This window comes from Falco cherrug, chromosome 8, assembly GCF_023634085.1.
Source record: "Falco cherrug isolate bFalChe1 chromosome 8, bFalChe1.pri, whole genome shotgun sequence".
Classification (NCBI taxonomy): domain Eukaryota; kingdom Metazoa; phylum Chordata; class Aves; order Falconiformes; family Falconidae; genus Falco; species Falco cherrug.
The window spans coordinates 39179292-39193188 of NC_073704.1; the positions used below are offsets into that span (position 1 = coordinate 39179292).

The 13897-nt window shown below is 39.5% G+C and overlaps 1 protein-coding gene across 15 annotated transcripts in view; it reads right to left on the minus strand.

Moving 5' to 3' along the window:
- Positions 1-13897, minus strand: part of GTDC1 (glycosyltransferase like domain containing 1) — a 185747-nt gene that overhangs the window by 119120 nt on the left and 52730 nt on the right. For 13 of the 15 annotated variants that reach the window (XR_008733689.1, XR_008733690.1, XM_055719356.1 and 10 more), the window contains one exon: positions 5748-5958. Coding sequence is in view for 11 of the 15 variants with exons in the window: in XM_055719356.1 (XP_055575331.1) it covers positions 5748-5929 (182 nt within the window). In the remaining 4 variants the exon portion in view is untranslated. Of the gene's footprint in view, positions 1-5747; positions 5959-13897 lie in introns of those variants that run through there. The other 2 variants (XM_055719353.1, XM_027814851.2) reach the window with 2 other exon arrangements.

Here is a 13897-nt window from a genome sequence, read left to right on the forward strand (position 1 = left end):
CTTCGTGCCGTTCCATATGGACGTATATTCTCTTTGCTTACACTCTAAGCTGGCTGGACACCAGCCAGCTCTGGTCAGAAGTCACAAAGTTGTTTTAGCTCAGTACATGGTGCCTGCGTCTCGTATCTCGGTAGGGTTTATTGGTTTAGGCTCGACATGGTGCTAGGACGGCCATCTGGCCCCCAGCGCGCCGCGAGCTCCCAACCAGCTAGTTCAAAGCGTAGGCAGGATGAACATGTACGCGTTTGCACAAGCCCGTGTGAACTAACCTTGGTGAACTCAACTGATTCATTTAAAATAAAATGAAATTAAAAAAAATGCATGCAAAATTTAGCGCTAATGAAATTAAAGAAGTAATGACCCTTCGCTTAGCTAGGGATCGTAAAGAAGGAGCACAGGGCTAAGCGGGGTCTCCTGTACCCTTCTTTGGGCATCACTACAGCAAGGTAAAGAATATTGTTATTTGCATCCAGCAGGGAGGCTAGAGTCAGTTACACCCCCATGGTATATTCAATCAAAGATGAGACCTGAACCATGTCTAAATTTAGGGGATACTGACTATTACATGTAGCCACCTTATTTCATCATGCCTTTACATCAACTGATCGAACTACGAAGGCCAACTCACCAGCCTACCTTCTAGGAGCACGTTCCACTGCATCTAACAAAAACCCGCAGCTAAAACACAAACGCTTTACACTGAGCAACAAAGAAATGGCGTGAAACTAACAGCAGCTCCAGGCAGCAAATTATTCCGTAATTCCAAAAAAGTGAGCCACGTCCCATCTTCAAATGTAACAATAAGACCAAAATACACAATTTTGGTGGTAGATACCATAAAAATTGAATCTCATTTATTCACCTATATACAGAGGGAAACACCATAAAATATGACCCAAAAAATAGTATCAGGTGAATATATTTTTTTTTTTTTTTAATTTGCAGGTACACGGTTATCTTCTATTTAACTCACAAGTACAGTTACTTATTTCTTACCTGAGTGTTATCCAAGTCAAATGCTAGGGAGGCCCCTAATGCAGGAAAAATTATTCCACTTCCTACTAAGATTATATGAAGATGCCCTTCCAGTGTTTGACAAAGATGTAAAAAGACAGAAATGTTTCCAGCACAAGTGGGCATCGATGTATTCAGCTTTAATGAAATGGCTGAAATTTGCCCTGCTTGGCTTCAATTTGCATCTTCAAACATCATATTATCCAGGACATATTATCTGCAGGTATTTTTTTGAAAAGAAAGTATCTAGAAAACAGTAAGTACTCCAGCTCGCAAATGCTCTCACATGCAAGCTGTGTTCTGTTTTCAGTGGGACTGAACTACTCACTGGAATAAAAATCTACAGGATCACTGCTTCTAAAAGGACATTTAGGCAACACCAGTCCATCAGTTAGTACAGAATTCATTTTATAACACATTTTCTCCTTATAGAACAGAATGAAAAAATCCTAAATCTTAACAGGTTACTTAAATAAGAAAAATCTCCCATCTACGTTACATTCTGTTGGAATATACTATACGTTGCCGAACATCACACACACTCCAGGTGGTTTTTTTTCAATTAACAGAGCTCTAAAAAGAATGATTTGTTTTCTCTTTTGTAAAATGTAAAAAGCACAGAGTTTGTCTTTAAAATATAGCTGTCAAATATCAAGGGGTATATATATGCTAACATTTACCCTAGGGGTATTTCAGGGCTAGAGTCTGTTACAAATAAAATCTTTATTCATATGAACAGCTACCTGGGGGGCAATACTGAATGTTACACATAATATTTATATATATATATGTATATTTAAAATAATCTAACAGTGCTATTAAAACAAACTGGAAGGTACGCTGCATTTAGCCTCTCAGTTTTGCAGACCTATGTCTTACATTACTAACTTTTTTGCTTTTGAATTACTTTCTGCAGGGGATAGCCCCTAAAACATAAAATGCTTTCGTCCAGTGTGTCATATCAACTGTTTTATTATTTGAAATTTAAAAGATTGTTCATGGTAATAAAGAATAGAATTAGAAAAAAAAAAAAAAAGAAAAGAAACCTCCTTCTTTTTTCCCCTCCGTTAAATCGTGCAACAGTATTTTCCAATTTGAGAACTTTCCTTGAAATAAGAACAAACAAACAAAAAAGGCTACACAATTTTTTTGTTACGTGCTTTCTGGAATTACTGAACAGCCACTATGTGCTATGGAAAACAACTTTAGAGAAGAACAGACATCTACATTTATCAAAGAGTTTAAGCTGTCTGAAGCAAGTTGGGAGACAAAGCAGACAGCGCAGCAGCCCAGCAGACTGCCAGCAGCCCGAGGAGGTCACAGCTCTCCGCTGGACCTTCCTAATTTACAGAATGAAGATGATAATATTCCTCTGACCCCTAGCAAAACTCTGTAATTGTTGAACATCTTGTCTAGAGAAAGCAGGCTAGTTCTGCCCTTTCCCCGTGCATTTCAAATGCTGTGATTTGGAAATTGCCAGCACCAGGATGAAAGCCCCTGTACTAAGGCAAGGTCCAGGCAGACACCTTTCCCTTCCAATTAAGGAAAAATCATGTGAGTCTCTGTATAGCAATTAAGGAAGTTCTTAAAATCACTCCGTTCTGTGCCTGCTGTACATCAATACATTAAACCATTTCAAGTTTACTAGCCAAGGGAGCCACCTTTAAAAACTCTCCTTATGGCCTTCCAAGTTGGAGGGACTCGCTGCGTGCCTGATCTTCCCCATTCATCAGGGCTCCTGTCCTCCTTTAAGGAGATGAATGAAGACGTGAGCTGGGTTAACGACACGCTGCACAATGAAGCCACAAAAACAGAAAAGCCAACATTTTTCTAGAGAAATACAGCACAGCCTTTGCATCAGGGCACTAATATAAATCTGTGCAGCATTGCAGATAAAATGCTAAGCGTCCGATACCTTCCATAATAGCCACGTGTGTTCTCCTGGAAGGGTGAGGACATCTCCCTGTGACAGTTCTGGATAGATCTCCTCGTTCTTGCACAGGAACACCATTTTATGGCATGCCAAGATACCGGCTGCACGGTTCACAAAAGTAACGTTAGATGCATGGCTCGTTACCAATTCAGCTTTAATTCTTACTCAGGAAAGTACACGTCTGTTCTTCGATAAAAGTATTTGCAATTTCACATAAACTGTCTGGTCACTACAGAGTATTTGAATTTAACATCTGTGATTCTGCATTGTATGCTCTGCTTCAAAAGCACTATTTAAAGACCATTCCTTAAGTCACTGAACATCACCTGAAAACCAACAAACCTCCTTCCTTCCTATAATCAGCTTTTACGTATTGCAGAACTTTTAAAACATATGTATACTACTGCTGTACAGATGTACGGCAATACCAGACTTATTAGCATCAGTAGTATTTCTCATACATACCAGCATGTTGAAATAAAGTACAGTTTGATACTAAAATTTCGTAACGTAGCTCCGTTACCAACAGTGCTCACACTTGAAATATTTGTGACCTTTCTGTATTACTAAGCGCACAGATAGAAACATATTCATGAAACATCACATTTATGAAAATCATTGGCAAAAGAAAATTTTAATTCTACGAATAATGTCAATATTATAAATAATGCAAATCTTGTATTTCCCATGAACCCACGAGAAAGTTGAAATATTTAAATGTGTAATTCAAACACACACTCCTGCCAGTTTACAATGAGGATTTTGTCTTAATAAACTACTACCTCGGAAACAGGTCTTTAGTGGTTACTAGCAAGCTGGAAATAAAAGAATGAATGTTAATTTTAATCAATGTTTTTTTCTATCAGGAGAGAGTAGTCAGCTTTATTAGGTTGTAGTCTGATGCACTTATACTTTCAATTTAATAAAATATTTGAAACATTCAATTACAAAACAAACATTAAAAATGTGCAAGTAAAGCAGAAGGTACCTCTAATCAGTTTTCCTCTCACCAGTCACATCGGCCCTTGCTCCTAATATTTTATCCTGCCTGCGAGGACAAGGTACATACTCTTTTTATAACATCGCATCTTTGTCAACTTTGACTATGTGATTCTGTCTGATCAAACTCACAGCAAAGGAAAAGCTTTCCTCTCTAAGATGCTCTATTGGTTAGACCAGATTTATTTGCTGTCAGTAAAGGTTATATTTGCACATAAGTCTATGACAGATTGCAAGTTTATTCACTTCAAGTGAGTTTTCAGGCTGCTGGGTTGAGGGTTTTTTTTGTTGGATGGTTGTTTTTCCTGTGGGATTTGGGGGGCTTTTTTTGCCATCAATTCCCTCCCCCTTCCCCCAAGATGTGGGTTACTTGACAAACTGGAGTTAAGTTATCTTAGGTCAATGTAACTGTAAGTTAAACTAATGAAGTGTATGTCTATGAGTGATGTCTGATTAGTTTAATACAGTTAGTGCTGGACAGCTTGGGCTGCTGACCTTGAAGGAACACAGATAACATTGCGATGCGTTGGAGGATGTGGTAGTGATACAAGACAAATTTACATAACAGTTTGTCATATACACTCCTCCAAAACAAAATTGTTGCAAAAGGAAAGCAATAGGAAACCAACACTAAAAGCCTTGCACAAGACAAACTGGGGAAAATTAATTTTAACATTTGGCTTGGGATGGGAGCTTATTTTAAACGCAAACCAGAAGCAGGCACAGAAAAGGTGTACATTTATATAGCATGCATTCCAAAACAGATTAGACATTGCATCGGCTGTTCAAATGCAGCCTTCTACAGCACAAGATCTACTCTCAAAAAAATCATATCCCTTCCCCAGCCGACTAGGTCTACTTGCTCCCAGTAACAAACACCAGACCCCAATGTGAACTGTAACTAGTAGTTAAGCACATCATTTAGGTGTGCTCAGACTCCTACTGAAATTCATTCTGCCGCTGAAAAGCAGCTGCTGGTGCTAAAACATCCCCTGGCACAAACAGTCCCTCTCCATGAAGGCGCAAAGTCAACCAAGTGCTCGTTCCCGTGCCGTGCAGCGCGGCATGCCACTGCTGAAGGCAATCATCTTACCACATCTCAACCGATCAGGTAGGCCAAGCAAAATCGCTGGGTTTAAAGACAGCTCGTTCTAGAGTGACTGATTCGCACTACATGATAGCTATCTGATGACCTAAATAGTCTGTTTTTATCAGTCCAGGTTCTAGCTGATAGAAATTTGCCACTTACATAAATGCATAATTGACATCCAACATCCACAGTTGCTGGCACATTACAGAACTGGACCATCATTAAGATAAAACTGCTCCCTTAATCCTCCAGGTCAGCCTGAGCAGCACGCTGATAAATCAGACTTGCTAATAGATACATCTGAGGGCAAGCGAGGAAGCTTGCAGTGTTCACATCTGTGCCATCTTTCAGCCTAAGCTGTGAAGCACAGTTCAAACCTTTCAGTGTTACTGAACTCACTTGATAATTTTAAATTAAGTTGTACATATACATGTATATGTAAACAGGTATCCATACTCTTGCACCGAGAGACTCTCAAGGACTAGCGATGCAAGACAAAATAGTGCAGGAAACCCTAAAACATGGCAGTCGTTTCCCAGTTATACCCCAAAAAGTCCATGCAAGATGGAAAACTCACATTTTCCACTGAAAGTCTCCATCTGCCTGCACACACACACACATGTGCGTGCGCATAACCACGCACTCACCGCAGGAGACCTGGTTGAAGGCCCCTCTAATTCGAGCTCAGAAATGATTCAGTTCCTGGGTTACCTGTAATTAGCACTTGCTGGCACTGTTTGCATGAAATACAGAGCAGCAGTCCGTGCCTTCCAGTGCCACTTCTTGGCAGGCAGCGTATAGAGGACACAGTCATCTTGTAGCTCTTCCTGGAGAAGATCCATCAGCTGTTTGTGGGAACCACCGTGAAAGGCTTCAATGAGAAGAACACTCATTTTCCAAGCACTTCAGAACAGTCTGGATTCTGAAAAATGACAACAGAGAAATATTTCACTTTAGTAATACATCTTATTTTTCTTATTTAAGAAAATTATATTGGAAACAGCAGAAACATATTGCAAGGCCTTACAGTGTCTTCATCTTTCCTGTGAAATTAATCCTTCACATTATATTAATGAGTTTATTTCAGCAAAGGCTAGTTAGCAATTATGATGACAAAATTATCACACCTATTAGTTTCAACCATTAAAAGATACCATTTGTAATTTTTAAATGAATCAAAACGTGCAGGAGTAAAAATACTGTATTTTGAATTTATTGTTTTGTTTTCAATCAGATACTGAAAAGCAGCTTTACTTTACACGCTCAAATACAAACAATCCTTCTATAGGTCAGGAAGTAGTTTATTCATTTTTACATAGGTTTCCCTCCTCTTCCTGACAGTAGATAAAGCTCAAGAACAATGCAAACAGCCTTCAGCCCCAGTAGTTGCTAATAATGGTAATTTGGGCAAGTGACTTAAAGCCAGATGCGTGGAGCAGCCTTGGGAGATGCAGTCTGAGCATCCCCCGGGGACTCTCCCCTGCATCACTGGGAGCGGGGATAACCACCCAAGCAACATGCTCAGACCCTACCAGAGGTGTACATCACATCAGGGTTTTTTGTTTCTTTGGGTTTTTTTTTTCTGGGGGGGTGTGCAAGGTTTCAGGGGTTTTTGTTTTGGAGTACTCCGAAATGGCTGGAAGAGAACAGCATCACAGGCTTAAGGAGGCTCTCAGATGAGAAGCCACAGAGCTGCTCACAAACAGGATGCAAAATGCGCTGCCCAAAGCAAAGGAAAAGACAAAAACCCTGTGACTATTGCTCATCTCTTTCATGAGTCACAGACTTGGGGTACTGAAAAGCTGCTTTTCAGATGCTTCGAGCAAAACCATCGCATACAAAAGCTGAAAAAAACCCCCTGAAAGGTCTTCGCCATCCATGGCTGCCTCTCTGATGGTTTCTTCTCAACACACCCTACCAAGGGAGAGCTCTTGGTTAAACTTATTTGCTCAGGCTTCGTGTTCGATGCTGTATATCACAAGACCGTACATCCATTTCCTGATCTGTAATTTCTAGTGGTTCCAGACTGTAATCCTTACCTTCTCAAAGCCTCTGGTGACAAGAAGTGAGAATTCAGAGAACTACATACTCTCCAGAAAAATCTCCACCATCATCTCAACTTTGGAATTTAGTTAAACTTATGTTCAGGTTAAGAAAACTATGTATTCTGCAATCAAGAGGGTAGGGGAAACCACAAAAAAGAGAACAACCAACCAACTTACAAGCACACTGTAGCTATCAAAAGATTAACTATCCAGCAACAAAAATCCAAACACTAAATAAATTTAACTGGGAGACAAAAATATAAGAAACCTCTAGATAGCTTTGAGACATTGGCCCGTCACAGTGCCAGAGGAAACGGTGATACAGATCTCCCGGGTTGTTACAGAACAATCAGCCAAAGAACAAGTATTCCGTGCTCTGACTTTCTTGCCATAACCCAGCCTGGATCCAGGTTATAATTTGCTTTATTATTTACTCCCCCATACTGTTTCAAATGAATTATTTTTTTTGGACATACACGTTCCTTTCAAAACTGAGAATGATGGGCTTCTGGAAGCAGAGACTTCGCTCCATTTTGGACCTTGCTTCTTTTTTCAGGTAGCAAAGCAGATTCTGATCTCTTTTCCACTGACCTAATTTCAAATATCACACTTTTGAGATCACTGACGTTTTCTGAATTTACAATGATGCAACCGAAATCATCCTCTCTACTCCAAAGACCTTTTGGAGCCTGCAGAGTAATAACTGCTATAAAAACACAAGCTGTGTTTTAGAATCTGCACTATTCACCTAAAGAACAATTTGTAATTAATCATGCTACGCTTGTCATCAAATGTCACCAAAAAATTAACTCAAAGGACTAGAGGGAAGCATTTTGCAAATTCAGCCCCTAAAAAAGAGGGGTATGTGAAAAGTTGGTAAAAGCCACTGAATCAGTCGCTCAGGGAGAACGAGCTGCCGTGAATTTACAATTCATTAGCAGTATCAGTAATACAGTAATTTGTTCATGAAATATCTGATCAAATTGTACTTCATCAGGCTAGTTCTGAAACCAGTTTTATCGCCAGGTTTAGCTGAATCAACAACGTGCTGTGGTTCTATTTTGCAACACTTGTCACTGCATGCCCTGTACGGGGACAGAGAATGACTGTACACACTGACGGTAAGAGGCTTTTTCAGTTCTCAGGTTTCCTTCTTGCTTAAAGATGTCCCTGACATCTAGGTTATTCTGCATTTATCCTACCTTTAGACTGATCAATAAAAAACACGTTATGCAAATACAGCACAAACATCGCCATACAATAAACTCCTTTTGGCTATTTACACTGGGAAGCTGGGTTGCAACTGCGGATGCCTGGTGGAGCGGGTGTTAGATGGCTTTTGCTATGTCATTCTTCACAGTAACACTCATAGACCCCACAGCAGCAGCATGTGAGGGTGACAGTCAGCAGTGACACATTTTTCAGAGAAGATCTGAAGCTGAAAGGCTTTCTTACAAAACTCTCGCCCCCCCCCCCCAAAAAAAAAAAAAAAAAAAAAAAAATTAGCACCGCTCACTACAATCCTCACTAGCCCTTGCAGGATTCTAGTGGCGAATGAGCCATATACATTACCAGCAATATACATCAAATTCAATTGAGAAAAAAAAAAATGTGTAGGGCACATTTTTTCCCCGTTTGGCTTGTTTTGCTTGTTTGTTTGGCGTTGGTTTAGGTTCTTGTTGTTGTGGGGTTTTGGGGTGGGATTTTTTTGTTTTCTTACACAAGATGCTACCTAAATATGAAGCTACTACAGAATAATGGCAGCACAATACACGTCACGTCAGCTTCAGGGGTTGACTAAGCTGGAGCGATGAAAAAGTATATAAATCCCATTTTAAAAGATACACTGATAATGCAAAGGAAATTATATTACATTTTAACTAATAATTTCTTCTATTTAAAAAGGCACAGAAGGAGGTAGGACAGTCATTTACCTCATATTTCACCCACATGACTTCCAGTTTTGTTCACATACAAAAATAACATCTATTATTTTTGCTTTATTTCCCTTGACCTAGCCAAGTTAAGGTAAATAAGTACCATATACTCCTCAGAGGTCTTGAAAAGACACAGCTGATAAATGGCCTGAGAACATTCACCGTATCTGATGGAATGCAATCCTCAATTAAATATAAATCACTCCAGGTATTCTTTTCCCCATTTCAAAGAAAACAACAAATATTAGAAAAACAGAACTGCTTCCCCTCGCTCATTCCAGCGCTTCCTCTCTGGAGCCAGCAATCCTGGGTGTTCCTCCAGCAGCTCAGCCCCAGCTGCGGGGCCACGGCACCCTGGGCTCCCAGCGCCTCTTACGCTGCCTGTGCCACATACAGCAGCACAGCCGTCGGGGACACGTGCAGAAGAGACCGTCCGAAATAAGAAAATCCTTCCACATGGTAACAGTGGCAAAACCAATGTGACTAATACAGAGGTATATCCAAATACCGCGATGTTTTAGGTAGGTAATCGGGTGCTGTCTCAAAGCCCGCGTTCAGCCGGTGGCACTCAGCCAGGACTTGTGTCATTTGCTGCAGCTCTGCCACCCGGCCAGCACGCTGCAGAAGAACAGCAAGTGATGGAGTCCCTAAATGGGCCGCTGCTGTCTGACCCAACAGCCTGCCTTTGATCGAGTATCAAACAAAGTAATAAATGAATATTTCCTTTAATGGTACGGAAGAATTAACTGCTCAACTAGCCACACAAACCATGGCTTCTTTTTAAGCTCTAGGTGAACACCAACTAAAGCGTTTTTGTAAACCAACCCAGGTAGAGAAAACTCATCGTTTTCCATGATTTATTACAGAACACGCATTCACTCTGTCTTATAAACAGAAGTGCGGTTTCACAAACATCAGCATAGCTCACATCAGAAAGCCATAATTAGCTCCATTCATTGACGTATTCAGACAACGTAAATTACAGATCATGTTTAAGTATCTGTCCAACAAAATAGCTGAGCAACAATCCAAAACCAAAGGAATAACTGTTAATATATTCCATAGGTAGAGAGCTGCTATTTGTTACAGGAAATAAGGTATATGGTTTCAGTAATGATTGTTTTAACGGTCGCAGTCCCACACGTATGAGAAATTTATTCCACCACCGTATCCAGAGCACACGTGGTTCAGTGTCTTATAGCTCAACCGACTACAAAGCCCATCAGGTATGCATTGTGGACATAAACATACTTGCAGCCTTTGATGATTTCAGATAAAGACAGTGTAATACCCAACAGGGGCAAAACCCTTTCACGTTCCACGTTCTGATAAAACGGGATTTCCCAAATGACTATTACAGGGTCTTCACCTTTCCCCCGTGCCCCTTCTCCCTCCCAGCCCCACGGTTTGCACCCAGCCACAGCGTGGATGCGGCGTGTACACACACAGACCTAGACTGAAAGAGCCCGCATTACCCTCCCACTCATGACAATGACTCACCAAAACCATGGAGCTATACCTTAAACACAATCACATTTTAATGTTTCACCAAAAATTAACTCCTATTTAGATCACCCAAAAGTACCGGCTCTAAGGTTTGTCATTACCAAACTGTGTAAGCGCACAAAACGAGAATGCCACTCAATCTTTTATATAAATCGACTGGAAAACACAAGAAATTCTCTACTTCTTTTGAGAATGCCATAAAGCAAAATAGTTCACCTTTAGTCGGACGTCTGCATCAGCATTCACATTAATTTACTGGTGACATCCATAAACCACACACCTACAGAACACCCAGAACTAGTATTACCTGCAGGCATCAAGGATGCTAAACACTGTCTAGATCGAAACCTGGACGGATTGCACTGCCTGCTTTTGTTTCACTAAACACTCAAACACCACATTTAATTTTACTGTGCTTAGGATTTACATCTATGTTTGCAAAGACTGTCTTTGTTACGCTGACAATCAAATTCCCAGCCAGAAATAAAAGTGAATGGGAGAAAGTGGCAGGGATCTCAGGTAAGGATTCCCCCCCACCTGGGAACTCTGCCTCAAAATCCCTTTTAGTGTAAGACTTATGATACTTGGTTGAATTGCTGAAAGGGCTTGCTTAAGGGACTAAGTTACTCTTCTATGGACTATTTTGAGAGGACTGTAAATACACATACATTGAAAAAATCAGCTGCTTGTAATACACTAATACACACAATTATTAACTTGTTTTCCCTTTCATTCTCAGAATTACTTTCCTCAAAGCACTGGCACATGAGAGCACAGGGCAGGTGTGCATCCCATAAAGGTAAGAAGCACAGCAGCATTTGAGATTATGCAACTAGAATTTCAAACAACAGAATTTTTGAAGAATTGTTTTGATCGTAACTAAAAAGCAAACTGTGAGGACTGCCGGGTTCAGTTCTTACATCTGTGCTTTCAACGCTGAAATGCAACAGCAGGAATTGAAAGTTACAGTTTAAAGATGTCCCACGGTTATTAATCCAGAGACACCCTGACACAAGAGGAGGTAATGGCTCCTTTTGGAGATTACTTATTTAGAAAGTAGCATGCCGTAAAATCTGTACATTATCCTGTGCCTGCCAAGTAAACAATATTGTTATAAATCCTTATGAAAAAGTTGTTAATGTACATGCAGACCATGCATTTGAAAACTCAGTATTTAAATTGGTTTATTTTACCTAGGCAAAGGCACTAATGACCTTCATCATTTCTTGCTGTAAATTAAATGGGTTTTTTTCAGCTATAGAAAAGCAAGAATTCATCCTTAGAATTTTCCTTTTATCTTCTTTCCTCACATAGTCCAAGACTGTCATAAATACTTTGCACCTATACTTGAAGCCATCCTCAATCACCTTCTTCAAATATCTTAATCAATACTAAATAAATTATTGCATTTTTTCCCCCCAGTGGAGAAAAACACCTGTGTATTACATTTATGGTTAACTCAAACCCTCATAGAGCCAACACTACCTGGGTGCGGAAGCATAAATTCCCCTTCAGAGCACAGCACTCAAATGACATTTTTTTAAGGGAAACTTCATGACCCACCTCCCGATTCCCAGTACACCGTGAACAGCCATTACAACACAACCTGGTTTGTACACCTCTAATTGACCTACTAAGTGGTATACGTGGGACCAGATACTACTTGGAACAGGGTATCAAAGATACTAGATAATCTCTAAACTACTTCTGTGAGTTCAGATTAGCAAAGGCAAAGTAAGTAATTTTCATACGTAAGCAGGAGAGTCTTCTTAATTTCTAAGCCAAAAGAAAAAAAAGTCAAAGAAGTGTGATGGAGAACCAGGGCCATGCTCTGCCAGGGAAACAAGTACAGCCACGGCTACGCATCACCAGCAAACTGGATTACTCTTCCACAGACTTTGTTCCTTTGCCTTCTCTTTGTAATGGTTTCAACAGATTTACAGAAGTTGACATGAATTTGCTGCTGATATTGAAAAAAAAAAAAACCAACAACAAATCTCTTCACAAAAAGTTCTAACATTATTTTGGATAGCTCTTCAGCCAGTAACAAGTCCTTTCTGGAAAATAAAATAACTTTTAAAAAAAGAGAGTACAGATCTAGTATGACAGTATAACCTGAAAATGCAAAATTAGCAACTGTATTTGATAGAAAATTAGTTATTCTGATTTAACAGTTAATTATACGCTCCCATTTGCCATATAATTCAAAAACCCAGAATAACGATAACTTACTTTAACACAGAGGCTGCTAATGTTATTTAATGGTATTAATTAATTTTCATTAATTAATGGTTTTATATCCAACTCATTTGGACTGTGTTTACAGTGCTGGAGGGCTAAAGACAGTTTACAAGACTCATCTTTTCCAGTAGTGTACCTATTACTATAAATTTGGTAATAGTGATGATCTTGAAGGCTTACATTAGATTTAAATAGATGAAGGATACTTGATTTAGAATCTCTCTGAGTGGAGAGGGAACTAATAGGTGTGGTAATGGGAGATGTAGCGCTATTTTTAAACTTGACAGGAGACATATTAGTTGCTAGTGCCCTATTATAGAAAAAGCACCAGTCTGGTAATAATGGGCTGGCATCTTGAAATTCCTCCGATTTATTAGGAAGATGATGAGAAATGTGTTCCACACATTCTGGGCTTCAGACCAGTTTCTGTATAGAAAGGTAAGCATTACAACCTGCATTCATAGCCAGTTTAAGAACATACATATACACTCAAAAAAATTACTTGTAAATAATTTTATTTGAAAGACTTAGTTTATTGTTCATTATTAGCTAATTGATTAAAAGACAAACACACTTGTTAGAAGCCATCATTAGTTGCTCTGAGAGATAACAGAATCGCCCTAAATCAAAAAGTTGGTTTGTTTTCTACAGCAAATTTAAAGTAATAAAACCTTAAATTATGAATAGTAAATCACTCTCATCATAGAAATTCATTATTTAGCACTTAAAAAAGACTCTGCTTGTAGAAAAGGTGGAACTGCAAGAGTTAATTTAAAGATTAAATTAAACATTAGGCTTGGTAGCCTGAGATGTTTGGCAGCAACTTTTGAGTGGGCACAAGCCAGATTTATTTTACAGTCAGAAACTATCCATTTGAATATGTGATGAAAGGATCTGTATCTTCAGTCACACCTTGAGTCAACAAAAAGGATGGGATGAGTTCTACTGTCAAATGGAGTTCAACTGTGAAATCCGGGAGGAGTCCCACACAGAGGAGCATTCCTGAGGGACAGATATGTGAACGTCCCAACACGTGCCGGTAAGGTTACTTCAAAATGAAATTCAATCATGATGGAAAAACGGACTTCAAAATGTGTGCCAAATATATCTGCCACGTTAATTCACCTAGACA